Below are 26,523 nucleotides of genomic sequence, written 5' to 3'. Positions count from 1 at the left end.
AGAGAGAGAGAGAGAGAGAGAGAGAGAGAGAGAGAGAGAGAGAGAGTCGCGATCGTGCCGGTTAAGAGGGAGACTTTTACGTAACAATGGTTCGCCGTGAAATGTATTATATAGCAGCGGTTCTTAACCTTTGGTGTGCCGTAGATCTCCTACGTAGATTCGACGAGGCCGTATTGATCTTTGTGGATTAAAACAAACAAAAGAAACAAAGCTGTGACACGAAGGTAAACGTGATTCTACATTGAACGCATTAAATAACGAGACGATATGTTTGAGAAACACAGGCGAGCTAAAGTCAGTAAATTTAGCAATTCATTTCCCGTTCAAGTGGACTCCTTGAAATCTCTCCATGGATTCCCGAGGGATGCCCTAGGTTAAGAACCACTGCTGTAGAGCGTAGGTGGTCGCTCGGAGGAAAACGATCGAAACTTTATCGAGCCCATATCGCGCCACACCGTGTAGAATTTCACGTCACCGCGAAGGAACAACGACGTCGGGTCGAATAGTGGACGCAATTGGGTCAGCGAATCGTAACCAAGTAACGCCGCGTACAGCTCGACAAATACATGGGGGATGTTTGATCATTCGTCGGTATTACAGCCGCGAAAGTTCCGATTCTGAAACGCCGGGGGCATCGATCGCGTACCTGTCACCTCGGCGTCGAGTTTCTTCTTTGTAGAATTTTTTGTCTCGCTAAGAAGTATCAAAAGAAGTACTAAAAAATAGATTTATAGGACAAAAGTTTATTTCGCAGAAACAAATTTTATTTGGCAGAAATCAGTTTTATTTATAGCAGAAATAAATGGTATATCTTACACGTAAACTTTCATTTTTTCATATTTCCTAAATGAGATCTTGTTCGAATCATTAACACAAACTACGGTTTACAAGACGGCAGTCTTCTACTTCACTAAAACAATATTTATTATTTATTATAATAAAAATACACATTAAAAATACTTGAAAATTTATTTATAGGATATAAAGTTGATTTCTGTAAAGCAAAATTTATTTCTGTAAAATAAATTTTATTTTCGTGAATAAACTTAGCCCACTAATGAATTTTTAAGTATTGTTTTCTTAGTGTTTAAACATTGTTGGTACTCAGTTCCAGAATATAACTCGTTGACTTTACAAGCAATAAACAGTGATGTTAGTTATGTAACAATAGGAGGAAGAGTTTAAGGTATTCGGCAACTTTATACTGATACTAGATAACAATCAGAAACGTTTGGTTGAGTTAAGAAAATTTCGATTGAAGTTACGAGAATTCAAGTTAATCAAAAGTCTTGTTAACTTGAACGGAACTCTGGTAACTCTAATAGAAATTTCTGGGGGATTTGTCCATGTTTCGTCAAAAATTTGGTCATCAACCAAACTTTCTTTTCTAATTAATCGTCATGTATGTAATTACGAACAATGTAATTTTTATCTTTTCTGTTTCGAATCTCCAAATACTCTTGACATTTTCAACGTCAATAAAACGGATAAAGACATCACAAATAAAACAAATTTATCATATTTCTACTCGTGAATTTTTATGATTGTTCAATATCGTTTGCATATCGTAATTATTTTATCTATAATTGAAAAAATTGTACAGTTAATTTGTTTAGCTTTGTAAAAAATGGAATATTTTATATTCCATATGATATAATATTTTATATTTCATATTTTAAAATATGAAAATATAAAATATGATTTATATTTATAAAATATAAATTATGATTATAAAATATAAAATATAACATTTGGAATAAATGCAGATAGAATATTGAAGTGATCGAATATCAAATAATCGCAGATAAACATAGATAAACGCAGTCTGTAACAAATGTCGCTGACACTATAAACGGGAGTCAGTCGAAAAGTATCATTTTACGAGACGAACGCGTTAGATCTCCTTTCAGGCACTTCGGGGAACCCCTAGTCGACGTTTTTATAGGGCGACACCTTTCAATCTCCATAGTAAACGCTTCTCCGCCGCGGTATCATGATTTATGGGACAGGTCGCGCGCATCGGCGATTTCGTGAGGCAAGATTTACACCCCGGTTTACCCCGGAGACGAGACGCGGCAAAAATCCTCGTACAGTACGGCGCAGAGCGTATCTACAGCCCCACGAGCGTCCAACAAATAAAACACGAAGTGTCGGCGCGAACCGTTAGTAAATACTTGATGACACCCGAGTCGAGCGACGGAATACCGATGGACGGCGGGCGGATCGTATTCGGGACGCGCTAAGCTCGCCAATTTTTCGTCACTGGCTGCCAAGCCTGCACACATCGTCACGGGGATCCATGAACGGGTTGGCGCGGACAAGGTGCCAAGACGAGACGAGCGCACGGCAGGAACATTAGATCCTACGAGATCGAGGCAGACCCTGAGACTTGGTTCTTTTTACACAATGTTTTTTCCCTTTTTCTCTTAGGATAAAAGAGAGTGCAAAATAACGCGGCGCGGCGCGACGTCACGGGGCATTCTCCACCCCGTTCTCGTTGTGTTCGAAGGTTTCTTTGTCTCTCTCTTTCTCCGAATGCAATCGCACACCAGTCTCGCGCTTGTTTCGCAAACTCGGTCACTTATCGCTCGGCCACAAGAAACGCGTATACCGGGCGTCATAAATGCTTTAACACTCGCTGGATTTAGCGTCGCTCGGCGTACACAGCGAAACGCACTGCGTCCGCATCTTCCAACACACAACTTTTAACAATGACGCACAATTGAATGTGTTATTTGCAATGTGAGACAAAGCCCCATGTATAACAAGAAAATAAGCATTCTTTACGTACGCAACATTATAATTAACACTTCATAAATGTCTCAACACTCTGGACGTACTCAATAAGATCGTGGATTATTCGAGAAGATTACAGCGACCGAAATATTGAATATTCTTAAACATTTGTGTAATGTAAAACTTTCTAAAAAAAAAATCTATTGTAGTGTGCTTTATTTCCCGTAATCATCATGTTCTAAGCAAAAAGTTTCTTCAGATATTTTTCAAATAATCATTCCTCTTCAATGAAGTAAACTAGTAGTCGGAACTCCGTTAGATATATGTTATTATCTTTGTTCTTTTAAATCAAAAGAAACATGTTTATTTTTTTGAAGCAATACCGCCTTCTTATGCGGATATGAGAGCCAAGCAAGACTTGCACTGTAGATTAAAAGCAAAATTCTTCCAACTTTATCGCACGAAACAAACAATATGGTTGATCCATACATAAATTTAGCTGTACCAACCAGATGCAATATTGATTTATGTGTTTATGTGTGAGCCCACTATATTTTTTTTCGCGAGCATGTTTTTCCTCTTGATTTCAGGAAGAATCTCCCATCCCTCTTTCCTTCCTCAAGGCCATATATAAAAGTAAAATCATTTAATATATCGCTAAGGATGAGATTAGATCTTTTGGGTGTGTTGTGTGTGTGAGATGAAACCTCACATATAAAAATTTTTTTGCAGTGACATTATAATTCAAAATTCCTATACACAGAAAAAATATATTGTAGTCTCCTTTCATGTAAATTTTTTCCATTTTTACTGTAACTACGTAACTATGTTACTATTTAGAGAAGCGTCAGGCAGTCTATCTTGTAAGCAAAGCAGTAAATTTCGCCAGAAACAGCACATTTTTCAACTTGTCTTTTCATTTTTCATTTTGCCTTTTTATCAGTATATTCAGTATATTTCAGTCCAAGTGTGTGTGCGTGTGTGTGCGCTGCTTGTATCTTCGTTTCTGAAATACAAATAGCACATATGAAATGAAAGGATAGCGAATTACTGCAGAATGTTGATCTATTCCTCAGCTGCGAAATTCTATAGCAACCATTACTACAAAATTCTCCCGTCCATTAAAGAAGAAACAGTATTCAGGTACAATGCGTGTGACGGGAGTCCAATGTGACCGCTAAGATGTTCAGAACAGCTGGTGTACGACTCGCAACGATCGATACTATACGAGGCCCCTGGCTCGAGTAAAGCTCCTAATAACTCGCGGCGATTAAGCCAGTGGAAATGATCTCCGCTAATAAAAGTTTATTGCTCCTCGGCGCGCGTTCTCTTTTCCTCCCCCATCAGGACGAGCCACTCGTAAAATCGTCCCGGTGACGGACTCGCGAGCCAGGTATAATGAGACACGCGAATGAATTTCTTAGAAATCGTCCCTTTTATCCCAGATCCAGTCAGGGGATCGATAGATCTCTCCCGAGCCCACTCTCTCGCGGTGATTCATCGTCGCATATCGCGCGTTTACACACACATATCCATGGCGATACCTTTTCACGCCGGGCCGTGCGCACGCGATACCCTTATCGATCATAAATATTTCGCGGCGGTCGTAATCCTAGATTTATCTATCTGCCGATCTATTCAGCCGTCTGTCCATTTGCGTACGTAACGCTGCGCGATAAAACGCGGGCGTAACGTATTTTGGACAGGCAAACACTCGGGGGTGGGAGGGGGGTGGCAAAGCGGAAGAGCCGAACACTCGCCCATTTCGCCGGAAAGATTGACGCGTCGAAAATTGCCGCTGCCTTGAGGTAAAGCCACGAGAGACGCGTTCTCGCGAAAAATGGCGAGACGGCTGGTTGGTCGAGCCAGGCCGAGCGAGATGCATAAAATGAATACTGACGTTAACGCGCCGCCAGGAAGCGAATCGAAACGTCGAACATCGTCCCTCTCTCTCTTTCTTTCTTTCTTTCTTTCTGGTGAATGCGCAACTCAAACTCCAAAGCTCGTACTAATAGATGTCGCAGACGAGGTTTTATTTGGAGTCAGATCCAAATTGAGTCACGATAAATGTGATATTTGTATCTGTAGTCGCGGCTCAACTGAAAAAAAACTCTCGTCTAATTTTAAGTTGAGATCTGCGTATCTCACTTCAGACGAGTTTCCGGTAATGACTATTAATGGCTCTGAGACGAACGTCGCTACCAGATACGTGTTATTACATTATGCACCCGGGGATCATTGCACTCCGGCAATCGCGCTAATTGCATAAAGAGATCCGATAAATGATGAAGATAATAATCCAAATTGGGAGCGTCTCGTTATGAGGTGACCGAATAACGCGGCAATTCGCGAGGGACAGAATTACGTTTGGGAGTCTCGTAGCCTGGGAATTATAAGATTCAAGCGTCTCGTGAATCTTCGAAAAGCACTTCTAATTCGGAATTGAATTTCAAAGATCGAGAGATAAGAGATGACATTAAAATCTCGTCATTTCCTGAGATTCGAGGTATCAGATCATGTTTGAAGGTACCACAGAGAAAAAGATTGCTTGGATTAGCCTGATAATGATTACAGGCAACAGGATGGGTGCGAATCAAAATCGATCTAGTCATGTCGGTAGAGTTCATTGTCAGTCTATGTATACAACTTTATGACAATGACGCAAATAAATGCGTTTTGGTTGAAAGAGACGAGATTTCTGATTCTTAAGATGTTAAGAATTAAAAATTTGGTTCTTAAAAGACAGAAATTTTCTATTTTCTTCAGTCAGAACACATTTAGTTGCGTCAATATCACTTTAATTTAATCGATCTTTCCTCTCCGTGGCGGTGGTTACAAATACTCAGGTCGTATCGATGAATGATTCGAAAGGAGAAGCAAAATTTTTCCTTGACTGCCACGAAACCACGTGCGGCGCCATCGGCGATTACCCTTAAACGGGAAAGTTACTCTCGACCGCGGCAATGGCGGTGCTTCCTTCGTCATAAACCCGACCACCGCTTCGCCCGCCAGCTCGCGCGCTTTTCAGGCCGGGGAAGTTCCAGTTTTACGATCGACCCGGGCACGATAGCGGTCCCCGCCGGCATCAGGAAGCTCGTAACCGGAAGGTACGCCTCGCCGGTAAGGTCATTACATCGTTACCATTAGGCGGCCCCTGGCCCCTTCTCGGCGTAGGGCCGCCGGTCCTGTCGGGGCTTCCTGCTGCCGGCCATAGCGGGAAATGCACGTAGGGTGCATTAATGGGTGGGTGGCAGGCAACGTGGTAAGTGTTTAACGGTGTTGCTACTACTTTGCCGACTACTGCAGTCCGACCAGACCGGGCTAATTAACCGACGCACTGACTTCCAGGATGAAACTCTTCCGCAAGGAGGAAATTCTCTCTCGCGAGACGTCATCCGAAACTTTCGTTACTCTCGCTCTCGGGAACGAATTACCTCGCGCCATGAAAATCCTCGGCCGCAGAGAGGAGGGGGGAGACAACGGTAGAAGGAAGGAGATCTTTCAATTTCCCAAAATCTCTGGTTTTCTCGCGAACAAAAGTGGTGAAGGGAGATCTCATAATACGTGTCTGACGGCATTGCGCGTCACTGCGACCGAATCTCTCGCGTCTTCTTTCTCGAATGATTATGCGACGCAGCGGGTTCCGGACACGAGATATTTTTTCGCGAAAAGAAGATTCCCTCGCGACGTTACCCGAAACTTTCATTTCCAACTCCCGCGCGCATTGCGAGAAATGAAGCCGCGGAATGCGGTACTTCACGCCGCGAAATTCCACCACGAGGAGAAGCGAAGAAGAAAGATCTTGTAACAACAATTCAACGAAGCTTTGCGTCCTATTGCATAGTCAGATTTTCCCCATCTTTATTCTCGGTGCAGATTTTTCGAAAGCCCATCGCGAAGACATCGTCCTACAAAAATTAGAACGATCGTCGCAATTCGTGTTGTACACTTGTGTCTACTCGTAAAGCTATATAGAGTATATAGAGTGAATCGATAACACAGGCCCACAATTTAAAAAAAATTGTCTGTGCTGGGGGTCTGATTAAGTGTACTATACGTATTTTGGGCTGCTGAATCCAAATCCGATGTCAAATTTGCTCCATCACCCTTGAGTTTCCCGGAAAATCGAGGAAATCGTGAAAAGGAGCAGATATTCAGGTTTTTACGGAGACATATATTCAAGAAAAATTCTAGAGTGACAAATAACCCCATAATCCCACAACTAACGTTGAAAATACATTATGTACTTCAACATGGAAAACGAATCATTCTACACGAAATCCCCTTACGGGGCAGTTGTCATCGTCTCCAACATCCTCTGAAGCAGCAGGATTTATCTGATCGACGATCATATATTGTAGAATTGATATTTCGAATAGAAAAAAGATTCCATCTCGTGGACAATAACATGAATGTGACCATGATAAGGCACGCGCAGATTAGATTTTCTAATCTATGCAATGTTAAAGGATTGATGGGTGAACTAAATATGTATGATGGTATATGGGTTATTGGGTTGTTCTAGTCATCAGATGTTGAAATACATAATGTATTTTCAACGTTGGTTGTGGGGTTATAGGGTTATTCGTCACTCTAGAATTTTCCTTGAATACATGTCTCCGTAAAAACATGGATATCTGCTCCTTTTCACGATTTCCTCGATTTTCTGGGAAACTCAAGGATGATGGAGCAAATCTGACACCGGATTTGGATCCAGCAGCCCAAAATACGTATAGTACACTTAGTCAGACCCCCAACACAGACAACTTTTTTTAAATTGTGGGCCTGTGTAATTATTGTCAACTTGAATGTTCTCGAAGCAAGAAACAAAGATGATTTTCAGATTTCCAACGTTATTCGATTTAGGAAGAAAGCTTCCTGCTGTGGTTACGCTTTTTTTCTAGGAGGAAGAGCTTCGAGGATCTCGAGGTCACTTTTAGTTTTTGCTTCCAAGATGTTCAAGATAGCGCTCAAGTTATTGACTCATCTTATATATCGCAAAGCCGTCAAACGTGCCAACGTACGAGGAGACTCTGAGTGCATCACGCGAGGTGGCAGTCGAGTTTTCGGTCGAGTAAGTTGACGACAACAGCAGCTTGCGACGAAATGGGGAAGAAAAGGGGCTACAATGTAACGAGAAGAGTGCCGCATTTGAGAGTCGGCGCGGTGTTACGCGAAGAAAGGGCCAAATTGTACCTTGCTTTAAGCGATCGGCTTCGCCCCGAAAATCCCAAATGAGTACCCGGCGCGTCTGCCAAAAAATGAAAACGCCTCCGAAGTGGCTGGAACCGCCCGGTATATTCCCGCTGTTTCCCGTCGCATCGAATTTCCTATGGCGAGACACACGTCCACATGAAAAGCTTCGGCTGGCCGGCTGATCACTGCGCGTCGAGTAATATCGAGTATACCCTATCCGAATGGCAAACATATCGGCACACTCGCTTCGCAACGTGCCTATCTCCATAGCCGACGCGCTCGGGGCTTTTAACAGTTTTAGCACGAAATTGTGTGCCATCGCGACGCGACCCCCACGCGTCTCGTCTGTCGTTTAGCATCATTGTTGTGCTGGATAAGTCTATCGATCGGCGTAACAACGTTGTATATCCAAAAACACAATATCTGCTATCAATATGACAAAATTACACGCCCAAAAATTGCGATATTGACCAATAGGACGAAGCTATATATACAGGGTGTCCCGCGTAAGATGGACCAAAAGAAAAATATAAGTAGAACACATAAAAGTGAACAAAAATTATATAGGCCATTTTTCAAACAACCACGTAAAATTTCGAGATATTAATAAATTAAATAGTTGAGCATATCAGAGCGCGGCGACATGGCAGGCGGGAATTTCGTTTTTTATGTACAGTATAAGTCTCGCGTGTTTTGTATCGCGTGTGAGAGGGCATTCTGCCTCAAGTAAACATATTCCTCTTGAAAGGACAAAAGTTAAAATTATATTTGATAGATTTTCAATTAATAGTCCTCTTCATAAATAGGAAAATGCTCTTTCAGTAAAAACATTCACTTAGAATATGAGTTTATAGGAAATAATAATACCTTGTAATTAGAGTTCTCTTTTTGGTTACTAGGATATTTTTCTCTTTGTGATTTTAGAAGAATCTTCGCAGGCTCGCCGCGGCCGGCGAAGAAAATGGATGATTGCTCGCGGGCCTATCTTATAGGCCAGAGAGGTGGGCCGTTTGGTATACTGAAATGAGTAGCTCCGTGTGTGCATCCGTGTACGTGTGCGTTCTTCTATTTTCTTCGTCGACCGCTGCGATCCGTATGTTCCGCCTGTCGCGTCGCGTGTTCTAATTTGTCCAACTATTTTAATTAATATCTCGAAATTTTACGTGGTTGTTTGAAAACTGGCCTATATAATTTTTGGTCACTTTTATGTGTTCTACTTATATTTTTCTTTTGGTCCGTCTTACGCGGGACACCCTGTATATATAAAGTTGCAAAAATCGATGGATAAACCGAGGCCGTTCAAAAGCTTCTACTCCGCTGTTTGTCAAAAATATAACTTCACCCTTGGTGAAATTCTCTCATAAATACGTTCAAGAGGATTCTTCTAAAACCACAGAGAGAAAAATATCCTAGTAACCAAAAAGAGAACTCTAATTACAAGGTATTATTATTTCTTATAAACTCATATTCTAAGTGAATGCTTTTATTGAAAGAGCATTTCCCTATTTATGAAGAGGACTATTAATTGAAAATCTATCAAATATGATTTTAACTTTTGTCCTTTCAAGAGGAATATGTTTACTTGAGGCAGAATGCCCTCTCAGACGCGATACAAAACACGCGAGACTTATACTGTACATAAAAAACGAAATTCCTCCATACTTTAAGAATGTCGTGCTTGAAATACTTTTATCTTGATTTTAGAAAAATCCTCTTGAGACCATGTACGAGAAGATTCCGCTACATGCTTTGGATGTAAAACGCCGAAAGGAATCAGTTCGCATAACAAGAAACACATAGTTCTATTTCTATTCTATTCTAAAAAAATGCAGTTGCACATCGCGGATACATGCTAGTGTTTATAAAAAACAAAATTAATATCATGGAAAGTTTGAAAAGCTTCGTTAAACCCTCCGGCCTCTTCCTCCGTCGCCCACAGCGATCGTTAGAATCACCCTGTATACTTCGTGGAATCTGTTCTAGACCGTGGGTGAAAATTTCGCAAAAATGCGGAACGCGCGAGCGCGAGCTTAAAAAAAGAAAGAGCCGACGAAGACGTCGACGCCACGAAGATCCGCGCGGGGCTTTAATAAATCCAAGAATCCGAGTATTCGGCGCGTGAGGTCAGAATTTACGTGCTCACAGGGTCGGGTTATTCGGGGTCGGGACAAAGTACGATTTTTCCACTCGACTCATTCGCGTATTCGAGGAGCTCTCTGAATAGAAACGAACGTTTCATCAGGTCGCGCACGTCGGGGAAGGACCAGACGACGCTGATGCTAATGCGACAGTGTAAGGACACTCGCGTGATACTCACGATATGACGGTTATAAGAAAAGGATTCGTGTGTGTGTGTGTGTGTGTGTGTGTGTATGTGTGTTTTATGGATTCGAGAGTTGGCTGGGTGCTACATAATGGAGGACGGCGACGACTCGCGCCATAAGATGACGCGACCGTATCGAAACTTCGGGGTTTATGTCTGTATAAAGCTGACAGCGGATGGGAGAGTGAGAAAACCGTTATGTCGACCATAAAATAATTGCCGCGACCTGTCGCCTCGCGATTTTAGTGTCCTGCGGCAAAAATATCGCGGATTCAACTGACGTTTCTATCGCGCCGCGAATGAACTTTGCTTGTCGCGTATATTGAACCCTTCCGCCACGTGACGTAACAATCAAGGAGCCAATGTTAACGAACTCGAGTCGCGCCGACGAATTTTAACTGCGGACAATCAGAAGCAGCTTCGTGTTTTAATGAAATATCAATTTTCCGAGCGATTTTCTCGCAGAGGAGAACTCCACTCAACATTTTTTACTTATTTTCGCACGAAGGATCACGTACAATTTCGAAAGTACCTTGTACGAGCTGTCTCGCAGAAGCTTCCTCATCGTTTATCGCGGAATTTCAAGGTTCTACTTTCTCAGAGACTCACAGACTCGTATTTACTCTGTGAAATCGATGTATTCTTCACTGAAATGTGTGATGTTACACTTATAACTGATGGTTCAGTTATAAGTATAGCACTGCAATCAGTAAAATCTGACTAGAAGGATCAGCTAATAGCGACTACTGCTACCATTATTGAGTTCGCAAACACAGGCAGTGCCATCGCACGCAAATGGTATGGAAGCCGTTAATTCATTACCACAAGCGCAGAAAGTTAGATTGCGTACAACGTGTAACAAAGTTATTTACTGCAGTGAAATCTTGCTTTCACTGGCTAAAATCAGTAAGGGATATACGATGGAGCGGTAAAGTGAGAGTGTTTTCAGTGAAAATCAGTGAATACTCACTGATGATCGATGAAATACTCTTTTTACTGATTCAATCGGAAATATTTGATTTACTTTAAGAAAATGCAATCGAGTTCAAGTATGTGAAAAATCATTCTGCTTCGAGTAAACATGGTTCTCTTGATTCAAAAAGAAAAAAAATTAGAAAAAAATTTGGTATATTTCGGATTAATAGTCCACTTCGTTAAAAAAGAGAAGTATTCTTTCCATAAAAACATTCGTTCATAATATGAGTTTATGAGAAATAATAACATTTTGCAACCAGAATTTTTTTTTTATTATTAGGATATTATTCTTCCAGTTTTCATTGAAAAAATCGGTTGCGATTTGTCCTGATTCGACTAGTTAATTTGATGTTTGTGGTATATTTGTGATCTCAATTCAACTGAAAATTCAAATCTGAGCATTCCACACGTGACACGTGCTCTCTAAAATATAATCTTCACTGATAGTTCTCAATTATAAGTAGAGTATCAAAATTTCAGCAAAATTTTGTTGAAAGGACTAACTGATAATAGCGACTATACATATTGTTGATTCATTCTGCTAATACAAAAAGTGCCATTTTACGTATTGTAGGTTGCATGAAAGCTGAAAGAATTCCATCACCACAAACGTAGAAAGTTTAATTACAAGGAAACCGTGTAACGCATTTGTGTACTACAGATTTTACAGTGAAATCTCACTTCCACTGGTCAAAATCAGCGAGATATACGACGGAGCAGTAAAGCGGGAACGTTTCCACTGAAGATCAGTGAATACTCACTGATTATCGGTGAAATACTCCCTCTACCTGATTCAATCAGAAATATTTCTACCGATTTACTTTTGAGGAACTGAGATGCTTCCGGCCAGAAATTTCTCAAAGCGCGAACGCGAACGTCCAATTACTATCAAATCCCGCCGGCCATTTCCGGGAGCAAGTAACGACGCGGAGCAAAATAGGCGATAACCAGCCGAAAACGATTCGAGCATTGGGTATCCAACGAGTCGTGACGTGCAGGCAAAAGCACACACGGACACATAACGACGAGTTCGCGAACGGACTAATTTGCAAGCTAATTATAGAATAGCGAGCACGAGTGACCAGTCGCTCTCAAAATTGTCGAACGGCTTGTCGGTGGTTGTCTCGCTGCCGATAATCACCTTCCGTCCCGGAAATGACGATCGATGGCTGTAATGACGTCGACGGCGCGTTTTTCCCATCGACAGACGAGTGTCGCGCTATTTGCAAAAGCATGGCATGGTATGCGGTAGTATAGCGTGGCCGGCCAATTTGTCGGACATTAATGATGACGACCGGCGGCGCGTTAAGTGAAGCACCGTTTATAATCGCGCTGATTACAGCCGAGTCCATCGATTGTCCAAGCAGAACCTTGGCAACGCGGGCGAGATGCGGCTCGCCCGGGCCCTCCCTGTGGATGGGTAATACACCCCGTCGTCCCTTTCCACCCTTTCGCTCGCTCCTATCCCCCGCAGGCATCGATGAGGGTGAATTTTCGGCCCGGTGGATCCTATCTCGCTTCGGCGACGCGTTAATGAAACGCATCAGGCGCCGCTTTAACAACAAGCCCGCTTTTTCTTGCGCCGACGCCGGCATAAAATCATTAACAGCGAACGAGCGACGGGAAATGAACAGTTTTGCATAATAAACCGAACGTAGGCTGCTGCAGGCGGCGAGCGCTGCAAAAAGAAATTGGCGGAACCGCGCCGCGCTGAAAATCGATGGCTCGCGTGTTTGCGAAAATTCCACAGCGCGGATCTCCGAATATTTATCACGGCCGGAAATATCGATATCCGGCGACTATTCGCGCGCGCGCGTGTTCGTCCTCCTGCAATAATAGTTTATTGATCTTTCGTGATAGCGTCGCTATTCTGGAAAGCGCAAACACCGAACGATGCCCTTTTCTGTCTACGTTCCTCCCCCAAATCTTGGCCGATTGCTTTTTACCGTTACATAGCCGACCTTTTTCCCAGTTCTTTTATTTGCGTTTAAAGACCACGTTTTTAATCATAGCTCCCGGACGTAGCCGTCCCTTTGTTACCGCGCATTTTGCATCTCGAGTTCATCATAATCGCGATTTCTAGAGTCTCCAGGAAATAATCTGCACGTGACATCGTTCTTGCAAGTTTCTCAGCAATGGGAGCACTCAAGAAAAAGGATATATACGATCTCATCATCGGAATCCTCTTGACTTCAAGGGAAGATTCCTTTTAAAATCAAAAGAAAAATGTTCATTCGCCGGTTCCGAGTAAAAAATTCACTTTATACGAGCGAAAAATCATTCGAATTTGAGTGACTCAATGCTTACTGCACTTTTCCAGCGAAGTTTCATTTTAAGTTAATTAAGCTAATTCCAGTGAAGTTTCATTTTAAGTTTCTTTTTAAATTAATAAAATAAAAAGTGAAATTTAGAGAGTACTAGATATTATTCCAACTTTTTGAACCAAGAAAAATATGTTTACAAAGTAAAGTAAAGAATAAGTAATAAAGTAAAGAATATATTTACTTTACAAGAATGCCTTGTTTTTGGCAGAGATTTCTATTAAAAACAAGACTTGTGCAGTAAGGAAAAGATGAAATTCCTTCAATTTTACGAATATTGTGTTTAGGATATTTCGGTTTTAGAAGAATTCTAAAGATTTCTCTTGAGGCCATATACACGTAAGAGAATCCCGCTAAGGATAAGATTAAACTTTTTGGATGAGCTTCTCTCTCGTATGTGCGAATAAACGTGGAGGGAAACGTTTCCGAAGAAGAAATTACACGGCGTCAGCCGTGTTTGCGCACTTAACGACGCGTGTTTTTCGCGTTTAATTATCCAATTAACCTGCTTTCCGCGTTTAAAATTCTTACAAGCGCGCCCATACCTCCGCGCAAAAACATCGTCTCTTCGCCGAGGACAGCCGACCCATCTGAAGTTTCGCTTCGAGACAAAGCGATTTACTGGCCTGTCTGTCTACAAATCTTGTATCTTTATGTTTGTGATCGCGCGAAGCTCCCCAATTCTTCAGGCCCTTCAGACGTTTCTCGTGTACCACATCTCGTTCGTTCGATATAAATGTATTATACACGCGCGTATACGCACATACACACACGCACACATACGCACACATACACCGAAGTATAGCCGCGGGAGGGAAAGATCGAAGCCCTTTACGAAGTTATTTCAAGCCGGCGAGGGCCCGGAAAGTCGCACAAAGCCAAGCCTTGCCGTGCTTCGAAATCGAATTACGCGGCGGTTGAGAAACGACGCGGAGAGACCGAAGGGCGAAAGGTACGGCGAAACAAGGGAGTCGGCGGCCGACCGACGAGCAGGCCTTCCTCTGAGCAAAAACGAGCCTCGTCTCGCTTCGCCTCGATATATTTAACTGCCTTTGTCTTCCGCCGTGAGCGCGATGCTTTCACCCTTCAACGAGCGTCGAAGGAGAGAAGGGCGGCCGAGGTGTGCGCGATGGGACTCACGTGAGAATCGCACAATGTCGACAATTGTTTCTATTTTCTTTCTCTTTTCTTTCTTTTTTCTCTTTTTCGAAAAGAATGGGCAGTCACTTACGATTTCCGCCCCCCAAAGAGAGGTTAAATAAACCGGGAGAGACGATTTCGTTGGTACTGCGAGTCCGAAGCGGAGGAAGGGAAAATGCTCCGAGACTTGAGATAAAAGATCTGCGAGATGAAGCATTGGTGCGAAACTATGAACGGGAACGTGACGTAAAAGCGGGCCGAATTTATTGCATTTACGTTCTCAAAGAAAGACAAAACATTGCGACGGCTGAAACGTTCCAGATCCGTTGGTGAACGGCGCTTTTAGGTTCACGATCGAAAGAGGGGTGAACAAGCCGGCGAGAGACAAAAGATTCTCCAGATAAAACTTTAGTGCAAAAATTCGTGAATGGTAGATTGTTCTTATTGCGTTTTAATTCTTATTGTTCGTTTTGCATGTTTTTTGCTGCACACTGAGAGAAAAAAGTAACTCATCTAAATTATAGTTATTTTCGGCCTCCACCATATCTCTTGATTATCTGACACGAAAATGGTAGTAGTAACCTTCATATATATTTAGGTTATTATCATTAAGAACATTATAGCAGAATTTACTTAAAAAAACATGGTTTTCTCAAGCATAATTTATAACCATTGTTTCTCTATATGATCACATAGAGACCACAGACATTTTGTTCTCAGTGCGTATCTCCCGCGGGCAGAACCAAGTATTCGAAGAGGCCAGACAATGTCTGACCCGACTGATTCGCCGTCCAGACAGGTCGGGAAAGGTTGGGAAACACGAGAGAACGACATAAAGACGCGAGACAGAGGGCGACGGACGGTTTAATCTAGTTGTTAATTTATAGCGTTTCGAGCGAGTCTCCTCTTCAACGTGTTCGTTATCGGGAACGAATAGCACAAAGGACTTAATCTCACTACTTCATTTGCATACAACCCTCCCCGGCAGCGGCGACTCGGTCGGGCAGGGGTGGACCGACAGATGCAATTAACTCATTCGTAGTCCCCCGCCCCTTCCCGCTCCGAGAAAAGGTTAAAAAAATGAACCGCCCGCCGGACGGCAAACAGGATGCAGATCGCGCCGTCGGAATAATAAACCGCAAACAGTAATTCGAAAGAAAATGCTGAAAGTCGGGAACAAGCGGATATCACGAGCGTTAACCGGATGTCATTATGGGACGTTCGATATCTCCGCCCGTTTCGCGAAAAATCGCGACGATAGCGCGATGATCTTGACTCTAAAACGACAATTCCAATTATTAGCGGGAAGAGGGTGGAGGAGGAGCGAGAGGAGATACGAGAAACAATTTTACAACCGGCCGAAAAGTGTGGACAATAATAATTTTTCGCTGGGCGATATTTATACGCGAGCGCAGTCTAAAATTAGCGAGAATCGATACCGGCCCTTCAGAGGTTCCGCGTAGCGTTGCGAATTTTATATCACAAATTTTCGAGCTCTCTGCACTGAGCAAAAAACGTTCGTGTGTGGTATCTGTATATAACTGTATAATCACGTGAAGAAATAATTACTATAAATTGTGGTCAGGAAGACCATGTTTTATTCAATTAATAAAACATAATAATAATTAATAATAATAATAACGTTAATAATAACGTTGTACTACCATGTTACTACTACCATGTTATTAGAAAAGATAACTATAATTTTAGTTAAATCGAACATTTTTTTCTCTCAATGTACAATCACATAGAGAATTAATTACTAAATTATGGTCAGGAAAACCAATTTTCTTTTATTAAATCCAATTTTCTAATTCTCTGTTAGTGCTACTATTTTCGTATAAGGATGATCAAAAAATATGATTAAAGCCAAAAATAACTATAATTTTAATTAAATCACTTTTTTCTCTTAGTGTATCTATCTTCTTCCTACTTTCTCTCTCTCTCTCTCTCTCTCTCTCTCTCTCTCTCTCTCTCTGTATCTCTGTGTCTATCTCTGTCTCCCTTTAGCATTTCTATAAAACAAATTTATCACATCGCGTTACAGGCCGAAGCTGAGACGAGTCGTATTCCGACACATTTCGATGGCCGATCGCCCGCTGAATTCTCCATTTCCAATCTTGCGGCCGAGTGCACCCTGGGAAATTGAAACCGAAATACCTTGCGCCACTTTAACGAACCGCGCGAAATAGGAGAGATTTTCGCGGAATACTGAAACATTAAAGCGATATAATCCGCCGTATGTGGGTGTGCGTGTGTGTGTTACAGTCGCCTAATATCCCCGCGCCGGCGTTCATATTTAACCGCGGCGCCGCTTTTACAATCGAGTTTAAATTTTCAGTTTTCAATTCATCACTCGAGCTCCGAGTCTCCCGCGTCGCGCTCGAATTAACGGATATTACGGTCTAATGAAAATTTTCGGCTGGTCGCCGCGCGTCCACCGCGCCCGACAATTTTCCACGGCGAATCTCTTCCACGAGAAGGGTGTCGGGCCATGCCGACGATAACAAGCGGAGATGCGAACTTATATCGCGGCGGCAGGAAGATCTCTCGCGCCCTGTTATTCTCGACGAAATTAGGTGGGAGAAAAAAATAGCGGGTGCGTCAAAAGCGGAAGGGAAATGGAGCGAAAAGGCGACAGACGGAAGGAGGGAGCGAGAAAGAGAGAGAAACAGCAAGAATAAAATTCGCAACCGCCGTCGCATTCCGCAGGCGGAAGATTTTCGTCACCGGCGACGACAACGTCAGCGAAATCACTGCACGCGCGCGCGTTTCCTCCGGATTCGTTTCTGCAACGGAGGAGATAAGACCCGCCCTTTACGCCGTAAACGCGATTTCCCTTCGAGCGGAAAAATTTTCTTTTCTCCGCGTCTTCTCGCTCGACCGGGAGAAAGAGAAGAGCATCTCGAGTCTTTTTCGCTCGGCTGATAAAAATCCCTCTAAATCTCCGCGCCGGAGCTGCCGCGCGCAAGCAAGCCGGGAGTATCATCTCCCCTCTCACCCCCGGCTCGCCCATCCCCAGAGAGAAAGAGAGAGAGAGAGAGGGAGAGAGAGAGAGAGAGAGAGAGAGAGAGAGAGAGACAGAGAGACAGAGAGAGAAATCGCGTTTGGAGGAAAACGAAATTTACATCTAACGACTCGCGCGCGACTCGCCGTTTCTCCGCTCGGCACGCGCGAGAATAATTCCCCGCAGACATGCTTGATCGAATCGTAAGGGGCGAAACCCACCCCTTCCGCTCCAATGAATACGTCGTCGGGCGATATACAGGCAACGCGGCATGTAAACAGAAAGAAAATCTAAGTTCGTGCAGCCGAATAGGGAGCGAAGGAAAATTCAACGACGAAGAGTGATATTTCTGTTAGCGTGTCCAAAAACACTTGTTTGTATGTTCAAGTCTGCATTACAACTTGGTTGTGCAATAACTACGGACTATTGATTGCACGGAAAATTCCTAGGGGAATTTTTCTATTTCAACAATCACATTTCCCATTTGGTCCCTCGTTCTCACCAGGCAACGAGAAATTCAGTTACACTAACAGAATTGTTTTTTCTGCACGCTATTCCCTAGATCGAGTGTCACGCGACGTTCTCAGCCTCACACACACAAACACACACAGAAACATACTGCTAGAAACACATAGTAAAATAATTTATATGAAAAAAAAAAGAAACTATAATATTTCCTGCTGGAGTTAATTATGCGATCTGCAATCCTTATGCATGGCTGAAAATCGTGCACTGTCGATTTAGCGAATGGTTTGGTATATCGACTGTGCATACCGACCTGTTCGTTAAATTCGTGCGAGCTTCCAAATGAGCAGCCAAAACGAAAGGGACATGCTATGAGTTAAAAGTTACAGCTTTCGCAGCAGAGAAACGCTTTTCCTCCGCGCGATGCCACGAGGAGAAGCTTTCCATGCGGGAAAAGGGAAAGACAGATCATTTTCCTCGTGAAAAATCGGAATTCTCCGACAGAGAGGTCTTAATTGCAACACTTACCGCCCGCGTGCTGAACGTCCGGTTGACGTTGTTGACGTTGTTATTGACGTGATTGCTGTTGCTGAGGTTATTGCTGGTGTTGGTGCCGGAGTTGTTGTTGCTCGCGCGATGATTCGAGTGGTTGCCATTGTTGTTGTGCTTGTTATGCTTGTGCAGCACCATCGCGGCGAACATGTCGGAGTTTTTAGCGCGCGCGTGCACGCGCGAGTGCGGAACACGTGGGTCTTGCTTTGCGAGAGAAGCGCCGAACTCACTCCTCGTTTCGTCGCATGACTCGGAATCGAAAGCTTGCTCTTCGACTCGCCGTGCTGAAACGAACCGACGCGCATTCGATTCTCGTCGCGAGTATCGAACAATTTTACGCCTGCGCCTGTGGGATGGATACCAGCCTCGAATTTTTGTCTTAACTCTCTTCGTGTGCTCGCGGAAAGTAAATAGAAACGCAAAAACGTGAAATTGCGAGAACAAAACTCGGCGGTGGAGTTTTTCACGACGTGCCCGATAACGTTTTCCAGTCGATATCGATTATTTCTAATCGTTGATTCGTTAATTTCGTTGATTCATTTCGAGAGCGAATCAGGCTTGATGCACATGAACGAGGGTGGATATTCGGGATGCAATGCACCGAAAAAAAATGTGAAAATTTATTTGCGAGATATAAAATTTATTTCTGTGGACAAACTTTATATTCCACCAATAAATTTTTAAATAATTCTTTTCAGTGCTAGGAAAAATATTCGAAAATTTATTTCTGTGAAATAAAATTTATTTGTAAAATTGTTCATAGAATTAAACTTATTTCTCACAAAATTTCCTAGAATTAAATTATTACTCACAGAAGTAAACTTTATTTCACAGAAAAAACTTTCAAGTATTTCATTTTTATGAACCTTTATATCCCACAAATAAATTTCCATTTTTTTTCACATTGAGAAAAATTTGTATTATTTTATTTTTCTCAGCGTGGAAATACTTGAAAATTTATTTGTAGGATATAAAGTTTATCCACAAACATTATTTTACAGAAATAAACTTTATATCTCACAAATAAATATGTTCAAATATTGTTTCTCAGTACAGTGTGAAACGGGCGGAAGAGTTTCTTCGGGCTTTGTCCGTTTACGCGTTAAAATCCCGTCGGGCGACCTCTTGCGTAATTGAAGAAAACAGCAAACCACCGGCGAGACACGGACGCGGCTGTTGGTATCGCGTGATTGTCTGCGATATCGCAAACAAACAAATCGCATGCTAGAACGAGACAATAGAAGGGTTGCTTCTTGGGTTGCCTCCAGCTAACACGTGTCTTCGCGAACGAGTCGTTTTCCCACTTTCCCGTTCACTCTTTTTGAAATAATTAACGTGCGCGACGCTAATCGGCAATTTCGCGCGCGTCCATTCGAGAGAACCGCCAACCGCTACTATCCGAGAACAATTCCCGAAGAAAGCCGAGAACCTCCGCGCGATTGATTACTAATTAGCGTTAAACGACCGTTTCATCGCTGTCATCGGTGGCCTTCGGTGACTAATACGCCTCCGCGATGATAACGCGAAAAGCTTACACTTAAGCGTGACTTCTTTTTATGTAAGTGCAACACGGATACGTTGAGTCATCGATCGCGGTTAAATTCGACCGCATTCGTGGATCACGCGACATGACATTTTCCTTTGCAAAATCGCATTTCTCTGTATGGACACGCGCACGACTTACGTGTCTTTTATTATATATTAAAAGAATTGTCTGGAACGACGACGAAAATCGTCAGCCTGATTGTCTGCCAGATTGATTGCAGGTTGAAAAAAAGGCTACATCTACACTCGTCAAAGAGGATCCAAATGTTATAAATACGTATTTGCCTTGTATTAAATTAACACGAAAATTAGAGCGGACAAATTGAGAAGTGCGAAATGTGTTAACTCTGGACTATAGCGGGGGCGCTAGCGCGTCCCACATACTTTTTCTTCATTCTTAGCAATTTTAACTAATTTATCGGCAGACATTACCGATTATATTATTACTATACATTCTCATAAACATAAGGAACTAGCAAATAATTTGAATGTTTAATTGTTAAATTATTATAAGCAAGTAAAAGTAAAAAAAGCACTTTTTTCAGATAAAAATCTTTTTAGAGTTAACTATTAGGAATCGACATATCAAAATGTTAATAGTTTAAGGACAATTAAGAGTATTTTATACTTTTTTTTCAAAATTTTCTGTAAGCCCTACTTTTTACGATAAATTATTAAAAAATCTACTGATGATATGTTAATTGCAAGTTTTTTGCAAAAACGCAAATATCTCTCTTTCATATCGAGGAAATGTTGTCAATTCCGGATAATTCTAAAAGGAAGATTGCTAATTTTGAAAACTTATGATTACCATATGGCATCTGCCATTTCGAATTTAAAAATTTTTATCTCAAATTGGTAATCAGCGCCACTTCAAAATCCCTCATATCCTAAATTTGGAGAAATAAAATGTGCGGTTCAAAGGATTAAATTGAACACAAAATTCTTACGGTGTACTACTACTACGCACCGCGCGATCTGCGTTCGTCCGGCTCTCTTCCCCGATCCGTCTTTCTTCGCGTTCGATCAGGCAAGGCCTTTTATCGCGAAAAACGCGATAGTCGCACTCCGGCGCGGGTAGTTAGCCGCGCGCTTAAGGCTCTCGCGTTCTCGCAGGTGCAAGAACCGTTCGCGAGTGCAAGAAGCACAGTGCACGCGAGGAACGCGCACCGGCTGCCGCGGCACCTATTGATTTGTTATAAATAGTCAGGTGCAGCGAACCACGGCTATTCGTCTTCTGTCTGCCCCTTCTCTCGCCCTCCCTCCCTGCTTCTCTCTCTCTCTCTCTCTCTTCCCCTCGCGGCTTTCCTCCCGCATTCCTACCTTCCGACGTAGCCGTCCCTCTCTCGTTACCTATCTGTCTCCCTTAGACTTGCGTAATGCGCGCGTCGATCGGATCACCGCGAACCACGATTTTCAGTGCAAACATCCTTCAACGCACACGTTGCATACGGGGGATGTAACCTTCCATTATGTCGACGTAAGGCGCACCGATAAATCGTTTAAAGCGCCGGACCATCTCGCCTCCCCTCTTCGTCTCTGTCCTTCGCAAGCGCGCGACCTGAATAATGAGCTCGCTCATCCTTGTCACTTGCCGTTCGCATCGCCATAACTGTCTCACGACCGGAGTTTATCACCGGTTAAATCATATAATCAAAATCCCATTTCGAAAGGAGGTCCGTGACGAATATTAGCCGACGAGTATACGTTTGAAATTTCGCGTTAGAACTCATGATTTGGCTAAATGGACATTTTAATTGCCTGAAACGTACCGACTGGCCTGTCATCGTTATCCTCCGAAGAAAGATGCATCGCGCGTCGTGCAGAGAGCTCGTCTCGAATTTAAAACTCTGATAAATCGTGAGAAGACCGTGTTTCAGGCCGCTCGTATTGCAAACGGATACACCATAAAATCAGTTACAACCAGACGTGATTACGAGATTTATGGCCATTTCACTCTAAAGCGCGCTGCAGCAGCAACACTTGAAACTTGAATAGCAAAAGCCGCTGTGTATAATGGTTCTCTTTCTAATTATTAAATTAATCGTCAACTCCTTCTTTCTCTCCAATCATAGTAATAACATAATTCCTCAGCCAACAGAAGAGACCAAATAAGTTCCGAATCTGCTGAAAAGCTTCATCGAATGCAAAGCTTCGAGCCAATCTTCGATTGGCCGAGGTTAATCTCGCGCACGCGGTCGAGTGCCCATGTTTCATGACGGAACATCAGAAACCTCGAACTTCCTGACAACGTATTGAAATAGGGCGACACGTCAATGACGGTCAATCAATTCGGACTGTCAATAGGAATACCGGCGAAGCCCGCGGGGTTAACGGCGCGAGCGATACACCCAGACAACAAGGACGAGGACGACGGCTGTTACAAGAGGCCGTCGCGAGCAACGGGCTGCTGTCACCGCGACGAGTCGTCTTCTTCCTCGATAAGAGAAGACTAGTTGGCTCACGTGTACCGTACTATTTACTGTTAATTGGAATAGTTATTTGAACTCGGTCGAACTGATTGCTCGACGCGCGGAGGAAACCGTTCGCAGCAACAGCAGGCACTTCATGGCAGGTGGGGCCCCCCTCTGTCTCTCTAACGAAAGGGACGTAACGTGGTTAGCGCCATAGCAATAATTGCGACCAGAATACTGCGCCTCGTAATCAAATTGGGTCGCGCGTGATCCCAACTTCTCTCTCTCTTTCTTAGTCACTTCTCTTCTCTCTCTCTCTCTCTCTCTCTCTCTCTCTCTCTCTCTCTCTCTCTCTCTCTCTGCCGGCGCGCTCTCTCGCGTTGAGAGCCACTGATAACCCAATGAGGGCATTATTATTCGAGCGGCGGGCGCGGCGTTACCCCTCGAAAGATAGACCCTTTCCGGACTTATCCCCTCGCCCGCTCCTCTTTCTGGACATTGTTCATCTACAAAGGATACACGGGGGAACTGCGCATCGAGCGAGGGCCCGAGAGCGGAGAAAGCGAGACGGAGTAAAAAGAGAGAATTGGAGTAGCGCGCAGACATTTACGTTTCGTGTTCGCGAGGACGCGCGCGCGCGCGCGCGAGGGAGTCCCCTCCGAACAGAGCAGCGTAAAACAGCGAAAGGAGATACGACTCGTAAATAACGGCGAGATAACAAAAGATAGACGGGGAGGAAATAGAAGAGCGGCGTAAAGAGGGAATCCACATTGTAACGCGCTAAATCTAGGATCGTATTACGGCGTAGTGAGCCGCCGGATAAAGGAACCGTCATCGCCGGGTATAATAATGGTCCGGGAGTATGCCAATTAATTTCCGCGGATCTACGCCGCCGACGACGTTATTATTATTGGCCGTCCGATCGTAAAGAGTTATCGTGAACGCCGGCGCGCGGGTTCCCCAACGGACGCGATCTCACGCGAATCCGCACGCGCATTTACCGTATGCAAAGTACACCACCGCATCGCATCGCGCGAGCGCTTCTCTATTAAGGACAGGAAGTCGTGATTCGCCGGGAATTCGCGAACTCGATGATGGATAAGTGTGCGCTCCCGCCACGCGGATTGTCGGATCGTTCTGCGTGACGCTCTGACTCCATCGATTGCGCCGAGCTACTGCATTCCCGCCGGCTAACCACACGCGTGGTCCAAGGACGAAGAAAACCAATAGCCCGCAAAGGAGAGACTTCCCGAATTAGCCGCACGAAAGCTGCACGAGAGGACACACAGCGCGATAAACAAGCGCGATAAATCATTTCTCCCGTATAAGAAAATTTCCTGATCTAATCCGGACAGAGTCCCCATAATAATCATGGCTTGTAGTCCCGTACAGAAGTTTCGCAAATGTTCTTAAGTAGATTTCGATTAGATTGTCCCAATTTGTGCATCAAACAGCTGTGTCGCAACGCGACACCAATTGAGAATCCCATTTTTATCAAATCTTTCCTATGTTTATTGCATTTTTAGTAAAGCTTTTCTATACTTTTCGTGTATTTGTACTTGTAAAGTGTGTGTAAATACTCAAAGCGTTTCAGATATTTTGTTCAACGTAAATATAACATAAAAAAGAAAAGAAAAAGCTCGGGAAAATGTTCGGTGGAAAAGATGAGATTTATCTGGATTTCCCACTTAGAATCTCATTTTTTAAACATCTTTTTAAACATTTCTCATCCAAATCTTCGTAAATTCACTAATCAGAACCCCTTAATTCTTCTCAGATCATTTCCTATGTGAGGTTAAAACTGTAATGTTTTGAACACATGATTCTAAGTGGAAAACTCAAAGTTCTCCCAATATTCTTTTTGGTCTCCATTTTTATATTAAAGCTGAATAAAACATATATGTTGACTCTTCAAACAATTTCGTTATTTAATAAATACTCGGAGTATATTTTAGCAGTTTTTAAAAAATTTTTACTTTATTGAATATAAATCTAAATAAAAATGCTTGATATAAAAATAGGATTGCCTCTTCATGCAATAAAAGTATATTTACGTTACCGATTGAAAAAAAATTCGGTCCTCATAGTATTTCTGTTTTTCAACTATAGAAGCCAGGTACAGAGAAGCCAGGTTTCGGGACAAGAGGCTAAGGATAGAATCTATTTGAAACAACGTTATAAACACATAAAGAGTGTTTATGATTGATTTATACAGTGCTTCCAAGCATGTAAAACGTTATATGGATCCTATTTTAAAATGTCCATTTGGTATTGCAATGGAATAATAAATCTTGGGATAAATTTGCGTATCTTAATCTAATTGTTGTGTCTGGGAAAATCTTGGGAAATTTTTGGACTGCATGTTTATCTACCGGCAATACAATGCACGGATTTTCGAAGATATCAATTGACGTATCGACTTCTACACACAGTGGCCTACACATACCATTGTATCCACGTGGAATGAAACTGCGAGAGGTTCACGCTGTTCTTAAAACAGCTGCGGTGTAATTGCTCCCGCGACCGTGAAGTAACGAAAAAGTGAGCGCGGGATTTGCGTAAATTAATTTTCAGAGTTAACTTTTACTATTTTTTTTTCATCGTACGAAACGCACGTTCGCAAATTTTGACGAATTTTTTTTCCATACGAACATTTCACCGGGGCGATTATTTATTCGAAATGAAGCCGTCGCGCGAGTGAACATACGAAACTGTTCCCACATAGTGTATTCAGCGAACGAATATCGTGCATATGTACATTACTTGCTACATTTGTTATATTTCTCTCGAGCGTGTACAATGTGGATCGTGCATCTCGCTTGGCAACCGGCATAATCGGCGAGTATCGGAGGAAATCCAGCGAAGTGGTTCTTCCTCGAAAAAGGGAGAGAAAAGAGCAGATACAAAATACTCGAAACAGTTTGAGCTTTTTAAGCATTTATACTTGTAAAGTGTGCGTAAATACTCAAAGCTTTCCAGATATTTAGTTCAACATAAATATTTCTCATTGGATACAAAATCATCGGTATTTTGATATCGGAAATATCTGTTTATTAATTTCTTATCGAACAATTTTTCTCAGTGTAGGTTCCACAAAATTAATGTCGAATACTGAGAAAAATGTTTGGTATTTGTAAATATAATTAGAAAGAAAAGCATTTTTTTCATTAAATTATACTATGCTGTTAGCGATAGTGATCTTGTATGCGTGTTACTACTATCATTCTCATATTAGAGAATAAAAGGAATGCGTACGTAATATAAGGATATGGTTAGAGCCAAAGATAACTGTAATTTTAATTAGGCCAGCTGTTTTTTCTCTCTCAGTAAAGCCAGGCGCACAAAATGAGGAGATTGCCAAGACGCAAGAATGAAAGATCTGGACCGTGTTACACGCTCTGTTCGTCGTTACGTCGTTCCGTGGCAGCTGGTTTATCGATTGTAAACAGCGAGCTTGCTCGCAGGAGTATAATCGCACCTTGCCTCCGGCAAGGTCGCCGTCAAAATTCACCTCGCGAACGGTAACCGATAGCGTCGTCGTGCGAACGAGCGACAGAAATTTCTGCAAAATTTTGCAGCTCGCAAAGTCACGGGCTGCAGGCGACGCGCTAAGATTAATCCAGCTTCCCCGGTAATGTGAGATAAATGATGCGGGTATGATACGAAGGTGACGTCAAGCCCTCCCCCTCCTTTCAAATTCATTTATTCACTCATTTATTATGTGTGCGCGATTCACGATGAATAAAAAACAAATAAATATTAATGGGACTGTTACATTCGCGCCGGGAGTTTAACGTCCTGCGTTAAATTTCTTCCCCGAAATATATGGCGTCTGGCTAGAAATGTAAC

The 26,523-nt window shown here is 42.8% G+C and overlaps 1 protein-coding gene across 2 annotated transcripts in view; it reads right to left on the bottom strand.

Annotated features, from left to right (window-relative positions):
• LOC116852408 (serine/threonine-protein kinase 24) overlaps nt 1–26,523 on the bottom strand; it is a 167,484-nt gene that overhangs the window by 80,671 nt on the left and 60,290 nt on the right. Inside the window, exon 2 of one of the 2 annotated variants that reach the window (XM_032832732.1) lies at nt 18,692–18,999. The exons of the other annotated variant lie outside the window; for it this stretch is intronic. Within the exon in view, the coding sequence (XP_032688623.1) occupies nt 18,692–18,865 (174 nt within the window). The 5' untranslated portion in view covers nt 18,866–18,999. The remainder of the gene's footprint in view (nt 1–18,691; nt 19,000–26,523) is intronic. 2 annotated transcript variants of the gene reach the window in all.

Source organism: Odontomachus brunneus, unplaced genomic scaffold (assembly GCF_010583005.1).
Source record: "Odontomachus brunneus isolate Ranch 3 - 2012 unplaced genomic scaffold, Obru_v1 Obru_scaffold_222, whole genome shotgun sequence".
Classification (NCBI taxonomy): domain Eukaryota; kingdom Metazoa; phylum Arthropoda; class Insecta; order Hymenoptera; family Formicidae; genus Odontomachus; species Odontomachus brunneus.
The sequence above is the reverse complement of the archived record's forward strand: the minus strand, read 5'-3'. Positions and strand labels throughout refer to the sequence as shown.